Source organism: Entelurus aequoreus, linkage group LG12 (assembly GCF_033978785.1).
Source record: "Entelurus aequoreus isolate RoL-2023_Sb linkage group LG12, RoL_Eaeq_v1.1, whole genome shotgun sequence".
NCBI classification, from domain to species: Eukaryota; Metazoa; Chordata; class Actinopteri; order Syngnathiformes; family Syngnathidae; genus Entelurus; species Entelurus aequoreus.
In genome coordinates this window covers 66,970,490-66,987,467 of record NC_084742.1, presented here as the reverse complement: position 1 = coordinate 66,987,467, position 16,978 = coordinate 66,970,490, and the positions used below count along the sequence as shown (strand labels likewise).

Below are 16,978 nucleotides of genomic sequence, written 5' to 3'. Positions count from 1 at the left end.
GTCATGTTTATGTTTGACCACGGCACTGTGAGTCTTCTCCAGTATGGAGCCCAGTTCTTCCAGCTCCCCATCTCTGCGTTCTAAATCCTGTCAACAAAAAACAGGAGGGGTTTGTTGACGCTGCAATTATTATTGACACTATGAGGGTACTGTCAGAATAATTGTATATAAGTTATCACACAATTTGTTTTCTGCGAGTTCAGGTTGCCCTGCGTGAAGACCGTTTGCTTACAAAGCTGTCTTTGATCTTATCAAGCAAAAGGCGGACAGCTTGTAGATCTCCACTGTGTGCGATGGGATGCGCCGTAGAGGTGTCGGTTTCTCAGATCTTGGACAGCCAAAGGAAGTGTTACGTGTGGGGGGTCGCAGCTTGCTGCAAGGTTCGTTCCCGCGGGATAAAGATGGACCACTCCGGACAGGACGTGCAGGTAGGAACATGATTTATTCTTAGAAATCAAACAAGTACCAAAAACAGACAACAAGGCAGAGGAAAAACGTGCCGATCGCACTGGACCCTAGGGCTACCACTTAGCATAGGCTAGAAGACAAGGAATACTCACGTAACTGTAGCATGAAGCAAACAAAGAAGCCAGGCCGACTGACCGGCAAAGGCAGGCTTAAATAATGCCTCTGATCAGTGCTCGGGAAGCAGGTGAGCGTCCCGAACACCAATCAGAGACAGGTGAAAACAATAAGCAACCATGGCAACCAAAACAAACTCAAGGGTGCACAAAAACAGGAACTAAGGGAGTCCAAATCTAACAGAAAATAACGAAACATGATCCGGGCCACGGATCATAACAGGAAGGGCCTTATCAGGACCCGAAATCTACGAGCAGAGAAGGGGCAAACCTGACGCCGCTCCAAGCACCGTTTTGTTTGAACTGTTTATGACCCAGTGCAGCCGCTGCATAATGAGACCCCTCCCCTTAGAAGCAGCTATGTAATCAGGGAATGCCCCAAATAAATGAGGAGGCGTGGAACTTGTTCCTCAGAGCGTGGGGCGACACTGTGCGAGGGTGCAGGTCCACGCGCTCTCCTCATGAGCTAAATTGAATCCTGTCCCCGTTTGATTCCTTGCTTCTTGTCCTGTTTAATACATGGTTTGGTGTTTGAACCTGACATGTACCTTGGCCTCAAGCCTGTCCAAGATCTCCTGCCTTCTTTGTCTTTCCAGCCGCTCCAGTTCTTCCCTCTCTGCTTGAATGCGGGCCTCCTCTGCACGGCAAAAGTACTTAGAAGGACATTTAAAAGTGTTGATCGTACTTTATTACTACCTTCCTCTCGCAGCCTTCTTTCCTCCTCCTCTTGCTTTAGCCTCGCCTTTTCTTTTTTGGTCAACTTGGGTCCCTTTTTGCCCTTTTCCCCATAATAAACAATGATAAAACATGGTAAAGAGCATTAGTGTGGCAGAAAATCATACTGAATGTATTACAGTGGTGGTCATAAGTGTACATACACTTGTAAAGTACATCATGTCATGGCTGTCATGAGTTTCCAATCATTTCTACAACTCTTATTTTTTGTGATTGGAGCACATACTTGTTGGTCACAAAAAACATTCATGAAGTTTGCTTCTTTTATGAATTTATTATGGGTCTACTGAAAACGTGGTGGTCAAAAGTATACATACAGCAATGTTAATATTTGCTTACATGTCCCTTGGCAAGTTGACCTGCAATAAGGCGCTTTTGGTAGCCATCCACAAGCTTCTGCTTGATCACTTGACCACTAAATTGCTGCAGTTCAGCTAAATGTGTTGCTTTTCTGACATGGACTTGTTTCTTCAGCATTGTCCACACCTTTAGGTCAGGACTTTGGGAAGGCCATTCTAAAACCTTCCTTCTAGCCTGATTTAGCCATTCCTTTACCACTTTTGAGGTGTGTTTGGGGTCATTGTCCTGTTGGAACACCCAACAAGACCCAACCTCCGGACTGATGATTTTAGCTTGTCCTGAACAATTTGAAGCTAATCCTCCTTTTTCATTGTCCCATTTAAAGCAGCAGTTCCATTGGCAGCAAAACAGGCCCAGAGCATAATACTACCACCACCATGCTTGACGGTAGGAATGGTGTTCCTGTGATTAAAGGCCTCACTTTTTCTCCTCCAAACATATTGCTGGGTATTGTGGCCAAACAGCTCCATTCTTGTTTCATCTGACCACAGAAATTTCCTCCAGAAGGTCTTATCTTTGTCCATGTGATGTCAGATGTCAGTCCATGTCAGAAAAGCAACACATTAGCTGAACTGCAGCAATTTAGTGGTCAAGTGGTCAAGCAGAAGCTTGTGGATGGCTACCAAAAGCGCCTTATTGCAGGTAAACTTGCCAAGGGACATGTAAGCAAATATTAACATTGCTGTATGTATACTTTTGACCCTCACATTTTCAGTAGACCCATAATAAATTCATAAAAGAAGCAAACTTCATGAATGTTTTTTTGTGACCAACAAGTATGTGCTCCAATCACAAAAAAGTTGTAGAAATGATTAGAAACTCAAGACAGCCATGACATGATGTTCTCTACAAGTGTATGTACACAGATGATTTGTTGTGATACTGCAGAAGGTAAAAAACAGGACAGGTGAGAAGAAACACACTAATAATTACATAAACATAACATGCTTTTTTTTTTTGCTCATACCTTTTTCTTTGGAGCCTTTCATTCAAGTCAGAGAAGATTTATAGAGCAGAGAATCAAAACCATGCAATTCCAGGTGGAAAAGGACAGTATTAGAGTAGGAATTGTCCTCATTAAAAGGAAAAAATGACTAATTCAACTCACCATGATGAGCTATCTACACTTCTTAATGCATTGGGGGGAAAGTTAGAAAAGTTAAATGTCACATTTTAAATAATAGTGTCTAGATGCTAGTTAGACGTGCCATGCTAGTTTGTTGTTTACGCCAGTCAATCAAACTCCGCCCACCTTTCAGTCATATTTTGCATTATTTAATTCCATTTAGCTCTTTTATTTAGTTATAACCGGCGTAATTAAAGAAAAATACCTTTTATTGTTCGCGTCTAGTTAACAAGAAACTACCGTGTCCCGCGGCTGGTCTCCATGGTTACCACCACGCGCATGTCACTGCCGTAATGCTGTGCATAGTAGCGCAGGGAAATTATGCGTCGCCACCGAAATTGACTTCATGTTTTGACATTCACAATAACCTTTCATGAATAGAAACAAACACTATTCAAAGAGACCGCTGTTGTGTATACGCTCGTACTTTAAATGAAATCAATAAAGCGGAGAAGGTCGCTTTTTTCGTTGTTCGTCCTTTTATTTGGTAACTTCCGCCCTGCACCTACATCCCGCGCATGCGCGCAGGCATCGCTCACTGCCATACCATAGACATGTTCTAAGGGTACGCAGCATGGAGCGCTACTGCCTACTGGCGCTGACGAGACGCGGGGCCGCCATCTTGGAGTGGTGATCCGCTCCACTCAGTGCAATTCATTTGGCAGGAGCAATGAACTGTCAGCGCATTTAATTCATTTTACCTCACTGAATACCACTGATTTTCACGCGCTTTTTTGTCATACGTGTAGCTATGATAAAGGACACATGTTTTATTATTCACAGTTGGCTTAACAGTAATAGAATATTCGTATATGCTATAAGTGACCAGACGTCCCAGATCAAAACTGGGAATATAATCCCAGAGAAGGGGGAAAAAAACGCTCAGCTATTTTTAAATTGAAGAAACAATATGATTAGGTTATATATACATGCTACATAAACAATGTATGAATACATTATATATATATATATATATATATATAATATATATATATATATATATATATATATATATATATATATATATATATATATATATATATATATATATATATATATATATATATATATATATATATATCTTATAGACTGTATCTCTGTTGCTGCAGCAGCGGAGAGTTTATTCTGTCTTGACACTTTGTATTGATATTTTGTATTACATTCTTCCCTTAAATGATCATGTTTACAGAGATTGTTTTGTATGTATTTTTTTATGTATGTCGCTTTGGATAAAAGCGTCTGCCAAATATTTAAACATAAACATATATAAACACCTGAAAGTCTTTATATCAGCTAAAACCACCAATCTGTTTCACTGGATTCAGAATAAAACCAAATTCTGTCTTACCCAACAATGTTAGTATTTGAATATTGTTACTTGAAGCTAGACTAAATATAGACTTGTATAATACTGTATAGCCACTGTCCATCTGATTGTCTAGTTAGCTAACATGTATTCCTCCTCTTTTGTTGAGAAGAATTGTTGTACATTCTTGGCTAGCAGGTTATAGTTTGCTTTGTACATCGTTTTATATGTTTGAAAATGCACCAAATCGTTGAATTTCAATAATTGTGATTTAATAAATAAAGGGTTTGTATGTTCTCTATATCCAACATTATGTATTATTCTTTTTTTTTCTTTTTCCGTGTCCTGTCCAGCTCAGGCAAATCATATAGTAGATGTAGATGCCCATATTGGCTGTACACATTTACTTTACAAAAGAGAAGTGTAGGATACGTCTCTTGTTGCCTTATTTGTATTTGACTTTATTAAATGTATTTATATTATTATTTGGTGCAGCCGGGCCGGAGCAGGAGGGGATAGGAAGAGGGGAAAAAAGAAGACAGAGGGGGAAATTGTGGGGACAAGACAGAGAGACAACAACAACAACAACAACAACAGCAAACACAACAATAATAACAACAACAACAACAACAATAGAACAACAGTTAGTGAAATAAATAATAATACAGAAATGACAATGAACATTATTACACTACAAATGGAGCAATACAAATACCAATAGAAATATCGCTATTGATAATGAATAATAACAATAGTTACCTCTATTATCAACAATACAATTGTTCAAATGCAACAATACATATATGTAATGATAACTTGAAATACAAAAGAAAGCAGATAACTGGAGGAGAAGAAAGAAAAGCAGACTATATTAACCTTGTAGATTGTTAAAGTAAAAATAGGTTAAGCTTTGTCAGTGTGTCATGTGTTACCCACTTTACTCTAGGGCAACAACAATATATGTTTGATGAAACCTGATTATATGCATGAGTGTATGTATGTATATGTATGTGTATATATATGTTTGTACGTACGTTTGTACATTATTTATTATTGTGTTTGATCCTTTCTGTAACACAGTTAGTGAAAGAAGCGCACATTTGTAGTTGTTTTCCCATATTTTTGCACAGTAACTCAGATATGTAACACTTGCTTTTGATTTACATACAATTTTTTGTGGGGGACACAATCAGCAAAATACTCCAACAAAGGGCACGCGTCATTATCCATCCATCCATTTTCTACCGCTTGTCTCGTTCGGGGTGTCGGCGGGGGGGTGCTGGAGCCTATCTCAGCTGCACCCTGGACAAGTCACCACCTCATCAACACAGATAGACAACATTCACACTCACATTCACACACTAGGGACCATTTAGTGTTGCCAATCAACCTATTCCCAGGTGCATGTCTTTGGAGGTGGGAGGGGCCTATCCCCAGGTGCATGTCTTAGGAGGTGGGAGGAAGCCGGAGTACCCAGAGGGAACCCACGCAGTCACGGGGAGAACATGCAAACTCCACACAGAAAGATGCCGAGCCCAGAATTGAACCCAGGACCTTCGTATTGTGAGGCAGACGCACTAACCCCTCTCCACCGTGCTGCCCACGCGTCATTATGTCAGTGTTTTTCAACCTTTTTTGAGCCAAGGCACATTTTTTGCATGGAAAAAATGCGAAGGCACACCACCAGCAGAAATCACTAAAGAACGAAACTCAGTTGACAGTAAAAAGTCGTTGTCGCAATTGTTGGATATGACTTTAAAACATAACCAAGCATGCATCACTATAGCTCTTGTCTCAAAGTAGGTGTACTGTCACCACCTGTCACATCACGCCCTGACTTATTTTGTATGTTTTACTGTTTTCCTGTGTGTAGTGTTTTAGTTCTTATCTTGCGCTCCTTTTTTTTGGTATTTTCCTGTAGCAGTTTCATGTCTTTCTTTGAGCGATATTTCCCGCATCTACTTTGTTTTAGCAATCAAGAATATTTCAGTTGTTTTTATCCTTATTTGTGGAGACATTGCATTGTTGATTGTCATGTCATGTTCGGATGTACATTGTGGAAGCTGTCTTTGTTCCACAGTAAGTCTTTGCTGTCGTCCAGCATTCTGTTTTTGTTTACTTTGTAGCCAGTTCAGTTTTAATTTTGTTCTGCATAGCCTTCCCTAAGCTTCAATGCCTTTTCTTAAGGACACTCACCTTTTGTTTATTTTTGGTTTAAGCATTAAACACCTTTTTACCTGCACGGAAAAGCATTAGACACGTTTTTTACCTGCATACTGCCTCCCGCTGTTTCTGACATCTACAAAGCAATTAGCTACCGGCTGCCACCTACTGATATGGAAGAGTTCTACACCGGTACTTACATCATTTGCAGACTATAATTACTGCTTTGCAAAAAATATTTTTAACCCAAATAGGTGGATTTAGATAATCTCCCACGGCACACAGTGGTTGTAAAACACTGCATTATGTTATAGATTATTTTATGTTGCTATTTCAACCTGTTAGCTTAGTGTTTAGTTTTAAAATGAATAAACCATCCCTGGCACTTTACCATTGATCTTTTTTTTAATTTTATTTTTTATTTTATTATTTCAGTTTTATTTTTTTAAAACCTTTATTTACAATATTCAACATTTACATACATGCAAATAAATAATAATCAAAACAATTACATAAACAGTAAGTTACTATTGATCATAAATATTATTATTACAGGTTTACGTCTGGGTTTGTTGTGGTTTACGACACAATGAACGACGTACGGCAGGCTGCCATGACAGCCAGGACCAGTGAGGGCAGAGTCAAGACCTCCACATGATTACTTTATAAGATCAAGATATACACTTACCAGACCAACACGTCGACGTTGGTATGTTTATATTTTTTACCATTGTTTGCAACACTTAGTTTGACCAGGTTAGATGCATGCATGTGTTAAGATGCAAGGCAAACATGCTATTGGTTAGCTAGAGCTAACCCTTTGTCCTCTTTCTGTCTTATCACCCACGCTTTTTTTTTCTTTTACCATTGATTCTTGTCGTTTCAGGGTTGTCACCCCTCCCCTCACATGGCCAACGCACTGAGAAGTGAAGTTATTAGACTTTACAAAAACGTAAGGGTTAACATTTAGCGTCCTATTGTTTACGTCCGGTTTATGCACCGGAAGTGGTGTTGATGTTTTTTTTTTTTTTTTTTCAAAACCTTTATATATAATATTTAACAGTTGCATACAATAATAGAAATAATAATAATCAAAACAAGTACAAAAACGTAAGGGTTAATATTTAGCGTCCTACTGTTTACTTCCGGTTCATGCACCGGAAGTGGTGTTGATGATGGGTTTTTTTACATTTTCAAAACCTTTATTTATAATATTCAACTTTTACATACAATCAAATAAATAATAATAATCAAAACCAGTACAAAAACGTAAGGGTTAATATTTAGCGTCCTACTGTTTACTTCCGGTTCATGCACCGGAAGTGGTGTTGATGTTTTCTTATTTATTTTTCTAAACCTTTATTTATAATATTCAACATTTACATACAATCAAATAAATAATAATAATCAAAACAAGTACAGAAACAGTACAAAACAGCGCCAGGGGGTTGTGAACTCAATGAAGCAACTAAAGAAGAATGCAATATATATATATATATATATATATATATATATATATATATATATATACCGTATATTACTAAATAACCGCCCATGTCCTAATAGCCGCCCGGGGTCTGACCCCATTTTGTGAATTAACCGCCTCTTCCTAATAACCGCCTATGTCCAGATAGCCGCCCATGGGCTGTTATTTGCATAATTTAGATTAAAATCATATTGATTTCATTAAGCCCAATTTATAAGGTAAAAGGAAAAGCAAAGGTGCAGTAATTCTGGTCATTACGTTAACAGCAGACAAAGTTTCAACATGGCAAGCAACATTAACAGTTGCAACAGTAGCAGTGAGTTGATTGAACAGAATACCGGTACACCACAACTGATGAACGGGATTACTTTAAGGGGGAAGAAGAACAGAAAGTTTGACTTAAAGTTCAAGCTAGCGGTTGTGAAGTATGCGGAGCAGAATTCTGGTTTGGCAGCGGCCAGGCAGTTTAACGTTGACCCAAAACGTGTACGAGAATGGAAACAAAAAAAGGGAGAACTACTATCTCAGTCGGCAATCGATGGAAAACGGGCTCGCTTATCTGGTGGAGGTAGGAAGAAAGTGAGCGACGAGCTTGATGCTAATTTGTGTCAGTGGATACATCACGTTCGTGGACTGAACCACCGTGTGTCCCGCAAAATGATCCGCATTAAGGCCAAGGAGTTGTATGCCACCGCGAGTGACACGAGAGACACCGGGGTGGTGTTTGGTGCAACGAGTGGATGGCTTAATCGATTCCTGCGTCGGAACAACTTTACCCTCAGGAGGAGAACAACTGTTGCACAGAAGGACGCTCCCGTCCAGAAGATTGTCAACTTCCTCGTTTCCTCTACTAAACAGATAGAGGCCAAGAAAATCCAGCCCAAGAATATCATCGCCATGGATGAAACAGCCGTCTGGTTTGACACGGTTGGTTCCAGTACTGTCAATAAGAGGGGCGCCCGCTCCATCTGCCTCAAAACCAGCGGTCACGAGAAGGCACGCGTCACGGTGGCTCTTGCCGCCAAAGCAGACGGGACAAAGCTGAAGCCTTACATTGTGTTTAAAGGTGCTGTCCGTGATGTAAAGGCTATGCAGAGCATCCCCGGGGTGATCATAGCTTCCTCCAAGAATGGCTGGTTTAATGACGACCTGACAAAGGATTGGCTCCAGAGGGCAGTGTGGAAATTTCACTTCGGACCGAGGCTACTTGCATGGGACTCGTACCGATGCCATATCAGCGAGGCCACGAAGGCAGAGCTCAAAAGGGGCTACAACCTTACAATTGCTGTTATACCTGGAGGTTGCACAAAGTACCTGCAGGCCCCCGACGTTGTGTGGGATGGCCCTTTCAAAGCGCAGCTCCGGGACTACTATGATAACTGGATGGCTGGTGATAAAGACAAGACCTACACCAAGTCAGGGAACCTGAGAGCCCCTTCCCGCCGCCTCCTGGTCGACTGGGTCCTGGGAGCCTGGGATGCACTGGATCGGGACACTCTGATCAACTCATTCAAGGTAGGCTGGCTGTGTGTGTGTTGCAAACGGTAGCCATAGCTGATTGTTGCTTTCTGGTATCCTCCAAGGTGTGTGGGCTGACGGTGGCAGCTGATGGGAGTGAGGACCAGCTCATTCACTGCCTCAAGGAGGGCCAGCCATGTCAGGCAGGCAGAGAGATGCTGTTGAGGGCTAGACTGCAGGCTGCTGCTGTGGTTCAGGAAGAGGAGGAGAGTGATGAGGAACAGCAGTTCCTCAATGAACTTGTGATTGAAGAGGAGGAGGATGATGATGAGGAGGGAGAGGAGGGGGAAGGGGAGGAGGAGGAGGATGATGAGTGGGGTTGAGTTGCATTTGGGGTTGCGTTTGCTGCAGTATTATTGTTTTGATGGTTTTATAGAGTACTTGGTACCATAATTGTATTTTTCCTGTATGCTGCTTTATTTATAACTTGGAGTACTGTAGCCTTTATTTTATTTAAGTGACAGTATTATTGTTCTGTTTGGATGGTGGGTTTTATACTTGAGTACTTGGTACCATCATTTTATTTTTCCCGGTAGGCTGCTTCATTCAAAAAGTTTATTTATTAGGGTCCGCCCTGTTACAAAGGAACCTATTGTTATTGTAAGGTTTTATTATTATTCTTTATTCTTCCGCCGCCACAAAAAACGCTAATTTGACCCACTTAACATGCTCCAAAACTCACCAAATTTGACACACACATCAGGACCTGCGAAAATTTCAATAAAATAAAAAAACCAAACCCCAAAAATCAAAATTGCGCTCTAGCGCCCCCTAGGAAAAAACAAACTGCCTGTAACTCCCACTAGGAAGGTCGTAGAGACATGAAACAAAAACCTCTATGTAGGTCAGACTTAGACCTACATTTTATAATTTTACACCCTTGGGCAAAAACCAACAGGAATTTTTGCCTCTTTGAGCTGTAATTTGACCCCCTTAAATTACTTCAAAACTCACCAAACTTCTCACACCCATCGGGACTGGTAGAAATTGCGATCTTAAAAAAAAAAAACGAACCCCGAAACTCAAAATTGTGCTCTAGAGCAATTTTTAAATAAAACAGAGAAAAAAATGCTTTTTAGAGGAAAACTCAGACAGCTTATAACTTCCGGTAGGAACGTCTTAGAGACATGAAACAAATACCTCTATGTAGGTCTTGCCTAGACCTACATTTCATAGATTGACATCCTTCAGCAAAAATCAACAGGAAGTTTGCTATTCCTCCTTCAAAACAAAATTTTTGTTACAACCGGTCACCAAACATCAAACGTTATCTCCTCTGAGCGCGTTTGTCGTTTCGGCTTCAAACTGCTACAGGAGAGAGATTGAACCCTTCTGATTGAAAGTTGACGACGGCGTTTTGATTCGTGCTACCGTTTAGATTTTACGAGCCTTCAAAGACCCGCAGCACTGATGCTGCTCCGGTGCCTATAATGACAACGGAAAATGCAATTTCTTCTTTTTTGTCCTCAAAATTCTACACACAATACCTTATAATGACAATGTGAACTCAGACACAACTTCCTCTAACTCCCAGTACGAATATCGTAGAGACACGAAACAAAAACCTCTATGTAGGTCTCACTCAGGACTACCACTGGACAAAAGTATTGGGAAACCTAGGACTAGCACCTGCCAAAAGGCGGACCCGTCCAACGCTGCTTGCAGCTTTAATTTTTAGTATTGGTATTCTATTTGACAATTGTTGCACTACTGCCATGTTGAGGCCTTGTTGATCTCCTGTCTTTTGATAGCTTACCTCATGTTGATCTCTTGTTTTTTTGTTTGTATGTTTACCGTAGCTTTTACATTTAAAGTTTTTTGTACGAAAAAAAAATACTGGACAGTAACCATTGTAACCAAATAATGGCCTGGTGCAGGCTGGTGCAAAAATAAATAAAAGCCTAGTGCAAATAACCACTTGCTTCTTCACATGTGAATAATATAAATACAGTCTATTATACAGCATTATTCAGGCATTATTCACATGTGAATAATATAAATACTGTCCATTATACAGCATTATTCACATGTGAATAATATAAATACAGTCTATTATACAGCATTATTCACATGTGAATAATATAAATAAAGTCTATTATACAGCATTATTCACATGTGAATAACATAAATACAGTCTATTATACAGCATTATTCCCATGTAAATAATATAAATACTGTCTATTATACAGCATTATTCACATGTGAATAATATAAATACAGTCTATTATACAGCATTATTCACATGTGAATAATATAAATACTGTCTATTATACAGCATTATTCACATGTGAATAATATAAATACAGTCTATTATACAGCATTATTCACATGTGAATAATATAAATACAGTCTATTATACAGCATTATTCACATGTGAATAATATAAATACAGTCTATTATACAGCATTATTCACATGTGAATAATATAAATACTGTCTATTATACAGCATTATTCATATGAGAACAATATAAATACAGTCTATTATACAGCATTATTCACATGTGAATAATATAAATGCAGTCTATTATACAGCATTATTCACATGTGAATAACATAAATACAGTCTATTATACAGCATTATTCCCATGTAAATAATATAAATACTGTCTATTATACAGCATTATTCACATGTGAATAACATAAATACAGTCTATTATACAGCATTATTCACATGTGAATAATATAAATACTGTCTATTATACAGCATTATTCACATGTGAATAATATAAATAAAGTCTATTATACAACATTATTCACATGTGAATACTATAAATACAGTCTATTATACAGCATTATTCACATGTGAATAATATAAATAAAGTCTATTATACAACATTATTCACATGTGAATAATATAAATACTGTCTATTATACAGCATTATTCACATGTGAATAATATAAATACTGTCTATTATACAGCATTATTCACATGTGAATAGTATAAAAACAGTCTATTATACAGCATTATTCATATGAGAACAATATAAATACAGTCTATTATACAGCATTATTCAAATGTGAATAATATAAATACAGTCTATTATACAGCATTATTCACATGTGAATAATATAAATACAGTCTATTATACAGCATTATTCCCATGTAAATAATATAAATACTGTCTATTATACAGCATTATTCACATGTGAATAGTATAAAAACAGTCTATTATACAGCATTATTCACATGTGAATAATATAAATACTGTCTATTATACAGCATTATTCACATGTGAATAATATAAATACAGTCTATTATACAGCATTAATTACATGTGAATAACATAAATACAGTCTATTATACAGCATTATTCACATGTGAATAATATAAATACAGTCTATTATACAGCATTATTCACATGTGAATAACATAAATACAGTCTATTATACAGCATTATTCCCATGTAAATAATATAAATACTGTCTATTATACAGCATTATTCACATGTGAATAATATAAATACAGTCTATTATACAGCATTATTCACATGTGAATAATATAAATACTGTCTATTATACAGCATTATTCACATGTGAATAATGTAAATACAGTCTATTATACAGCATTATTCACATGTGAATAATATAAATACAGTCTATTATACAGCATTATTCACATGTGAATAATATAAATACAGTCTATTATACAGCATTATTCACATGTGAATAATATAAATACTGTCTATTATACAGCATTATTCATATGAGAACAATATAAATACAGTCTATTATACAGCATTATTCACATGTGAATAATATAAATGCAGTCTATTATACAGCATTATTCACATGTGAATAACATAAATACAGTCTATTATACAGCATTATTCCCATGTAAATAATATAAATACTGTCTATTATACAGCATTATTCACATGTGAATAACATAAATACAGTCTATTATACAGCATTATTCACATGTGAATAATATAAATACTGTCTATTATACAGCATTATTCACATGTGAATAATATAAATAAAGTCTATTATACAACATTATTCACATGTGAATACTATAAATACAGTCTATTATACAGCATTATTCACATGTGAATAATATAAATAAAGTCTATTATACAACATTATTCACATGTGAATAATATAAATACTGTCTATTATACAGCATTATTCACATGTGAATAATATAAATACTGTCTATTATACAGCATTATTCACATGTGAATAATATAAATACAGTCTATTATACAGCATTAATTACATGTGAATAACATAAATACAGTCTATTATACAGCATTATTCACATGTGAATAATATAAATACAGTCTATTATACAGCATTATTCACATGTGAATAACATAAATACAGTCTATTATACAGCATTATTCACACGTGAATAATATAAACACATTATACATTTACAGTACATGTACAGTCAAAAGGAACATATGCATTATACAGTCTGATGGCTGTCGGTATGAAGGACTTTACACACACACACACATATATACTGTATATATATATATATATACATATATATATATATATAGGCTCACACAAGTTCCGTAAATAATCCAAATTTGGAGCACAGCATCATCATTTTCACAGTTTTTTGGTTGTTAGAGGTAGAGAGCGTTTTAAAGTACATTTCTAATTCTTTTTTTAAAGGCACACAAAACAGGTCGGGTATTGAGGAACTTACATTTATGATTATAAAACTTAACCAATAGTATAATGAGGTCGCAAAAGTAAAATTCCTTTTAAATGTTTTTCTCATACTGTGTGAAATCCAAATAGCACACCTTTAAAACAAAGCACAAATGTTGTCATGAATATTGTCCAGGATGAAAGGACAGATAGTGATGGAGTGCTTTCACAAGGTAAAACATGTGGTAAACAGTCATGTTACATCGTGTGCAGGTAACATCAATGTCCTGCTTGTATCTAACCATCACATTGATTGATTGATTGATTGAGACTTTTATTAGTAGGTTGCACAGTGAAGTACATATTCCGTACAATTGACCACTAAATGGTAACACCCGAATAAGTTTTTCAACTTGTTTAAGTCGGGGTCCACAGTCTTTACAGGCTAATAACCAGGAATGATTTGGAAATAAATCTCTTTGACTTTGTAAGTAAGTAAGTAGCTGTAAGGAAGAAGGCATGTTTTGACCCAGCAGATGTCATTCACAACATTATTCCAGAGCGCAATTACATAGACAATCATTTTGGAATAAGCTGCGGATTCTTCTGATTGTGTTGATGATGTTTCTCGTGTGTCGAAAGCTCCTGTATCTTGGTCGGGACTACCCTGAAGGATCGGCCTTTTTCCGACAGCGCCTTAAGTCGGCCTTCATGAAGAACAAAGACGTGGCGGACCCGGAACAGATCAGAAAACTTGTGGAGCGTGGGGAGTTTGTCATCAAGGAGCTGGAGGCTCTCTACTTCCTCAAGAAATACCGAGCCATGAAGAAGAGGTATTATGAACCGGAAGAGTAATTACGCAACAATCAAGAAGCCACGATCATAGCTTTGAATGTGATCAAAACGAAAATTTTACTGTCACACATAGTTTGAATTATTTTAGTGCCAACAAAACAGCCGTCCAGCCATAACATCTCCACAGATGTGTTGTCATATTTGTACAAGAGAATTTGTGTGGGATAAATGGATGTAAATGCAAATGTGCAAGTACGGTTTCTATAGTACTGTTTCTCAAGCTGTTTTCACCAAGTACCGCCTCAGAAAAAACTCCAAGTACCGCCATGATGACCACAGTGTCAGAATCAGAATCGGAATCAGGAATTCTTTAATAATCCCCGAGGGGAAATTAAGATTTTCAGCACAATCCCATTCAAGAGTAGACAAACATTACAGGGAGACAGAACAAGATCAAACATTACGGGGAGACAGAACAGGATCAAACATTACAGGGAGACACAACAAGCTCAAACATTACAGGGAGACAGAACAGGATCAAACATTACAGGGAGACAGAACCGGGTCAAACATTACAGGGAGACAGAAAAGGATCGTTGACGGGTCTGCCAACTTCCGGCGCCCCTTACAAAAAAGGTGAGAAATAGGTAAACGCTGGGGGCGGTGAGACAAAAAAAAAGCCTGGGCCCCTGGAGAGGGGATCCAGACTGAGACCAAGGGGGAAAAAAACAAATAGCCATAGCACACATAAGCATGTGTGTAAGAGGGAAACATCAAAGGACATTAAAAGAGCAGAGCTAATGCAACCAGACATTTGTACATACAGCTACAAAAGTAAAACAACAACAAAATACAAAAAAAACATATACACTGTGGTGGCCTCTGCGGTGTCCCACGCCATCGTCTGCTGGGGTGGTGGGGAGCATGGCCAGAGACAGGAGCAGACCCAACAAAGCAACCAAGAGAGTCGACTCCACCCTCGGCCGCCCACCAACTCTCGGCCAGTGTCCAGTCCGCATGGATGAGCGAGGATACGTCCAAAGAACCCGAGGTGTCCGATACCTGCTCATTCAGCCAAGACACCGTGAAGCTTGTCCATCTCTGCAGCCCTGTCTCTTCATCCACATCCCCTCCAGTCTCTCCAAACTCTGCAGTCCTGTCTCTTCATCCACATCTCCTCCAGTCTCTCCAAACTCTGCAGTCCTGTCTCTTCATCCACATCTCCTCCAGTCTCTCCAAACTCTGCAGTCCTGTCTCTTCATCCACATCCCCTCCAGTCTCTCCAAACTCTGCAGTCCTGTCTCTTCATCCACATCTCCTCCAGTCTTTCCAAACTCTGCAGTCCTGTCTCTTCATCCACATCTCCTCCGGTCTCTCCAAACTCTGCAGTCCTGTCTCTTCATCCACATCTCCTCCAGTCTCTCCAAACTCTGCAGTCCTGTCTCTTCATCCACATCTCCTCCAGTCTCTCCAAACTCTGCAGTCCTGTCTCTTCATCCACATCTCCTCCAGTCTCTCCAAACTCTGCCCTCCTGTCTCTTCATCCACATCTCCTCCGGTCTCTCCAAACTCTGCAGTCCTGTCTCTTCATCCACATCTCCTCCAGTATATCCAAACTCTGCAGTCCTGTCTCTTCATCCACATCTCCTCCAGTCTCTCCAAACTCTGCAGTCCTGTCTCTTCATCCACATCTCCTCCAGTCCCTCCAAACTCTGCAGTCCTGTCTCTTCATCCACATCCCCTCCAGTCTCTCCAAACTCTGCAGTCCTGTCTCTTCATCCACATCTCCTCCGGTCTCTCCACACTCTGCAGTCCTGTCTCTTCATCCACATCTCCTCCAGTCTCTCCAAACTCTGCAGTCCTGTCTCTGCATCCACATCTCCTCCAGTCTCTCCAAACTCTGCAGTCCTGTCTCTGCATCCACATCTCCTCCAGTCTCTCCAAACTCTGCAGTCCTGTCTCTGCATCCACATCTCCTCCAGTCTCTCCAAACTCTGCAGTCCTGTCTCTTCATCCACATCTCCTCCAGTATATCCAAACTCTGCAGTCCTGTCTCTTCATCCACATCTCCTCCAGTCTCTCCAAACTCTGCAGTCCTGTCTCTTCATCCACATCTCCTCCAGTCTCTCCAAACTCTGCCGTCCTGTCTCTTCATCCACATCTCCTCCAGTCTCTCCAAACTCTGCACTCCTGTCTCTTCATCCACATCTCCTCCAGTCTCTCCAAACGGACTCTGGTGTGGCAGAGACCCAGCAGCTGGTCTCATGGCCAAAAGGCGGATCCAGAAGTTCACAAAAAAGCA

General features: G+C 38.9%; 2 protein-coding genes across 5 annotated transcripts in view; one reads left to right on the top strand and one right to left on the bottom strand.

Moving 5' to 3' along the window:
• Positions 1-7,257, bottom strand: part of LOC133662470 (dynein axonemal intermediate chain 7-like) — a 30,060-nt gene extending 22,803 nt beyond the window's left edge. Inside the window, exons 1-6 of one of the 4 annotated variants that reach the window (XM_062066488.1) lie at positions 3,008-3,267; positions 2,785-2,805; positions 2,644-2,658; positions 1,278-1,359; positions 1,130-1,218; positions 1-87 (exon numbers count right to left, since the gene is read on the bottom strand). The exon at positions 1-87 is cut by the window's left edge and continues 18 nt beyond it. In XM_062066488.1, the coding sequence (XP_061922472.1) occupies positions 1-87; positions 1,130-1,218; positions 1,278-1,359; positions 2,644-2,658; positions 2,785-2,787 (276 nt within the window). In that variant the 5' untranslated portion in view covers positions 2,788-2,805; positions 3,008-3,267. Of the gene's footprint in view, positions 88-1,129; positions 1,219-1,277; positions 1,360-2,643; positions 2,659-2,784; positions 2,806-3,007; positions 3,268-7,136 lie in introns of those variants that run through there. The other 3 variants (XM_062066491.1, XM_062066490.1, XM_062066492.1) reach the window with 3 other exon arrangements.
• On the top strand, positions 6,846-14,884 carry LOC133662472 (LYR motif-containing protein 5A-like). The gene is made up of 3 exons (XM_062066498.1): positions 6,846-6,980; positions 7,158-7,223; positions 14,524-14,884. Exons 2-3 carry the CDS (start codon positions 7,179-7,181, stop codon positions 14,734-14,736), a joined length of 258 nt encoding a protein of 85 aa, XP_061922482.1. The 5' UTR covers positions 6,846-6,980; positions 7,158-7,178; the 3' UTR covers positions 14,737-14,884.
• Positions 14,885-16,978: the final 2,094 nt, after the last annotated feature.

Bases quoted from the DNA above. Each gene is read 5' to 3' on its own strand.
- LOC133662472 (XM_062066498.1), top strand. From the start codon at position 7,179: ATGGCCAACGCACTGAGAAGTGAAGTTATTAGACTTTACAAAAAC. The intron at 7,224-14,523 runs GTAAGGGTTAAC...GTGTGTCGAAAG, and splicing joins TTATTAGACTTTACAAAAAC to CTCCTGTATCTTGGTCGGGA.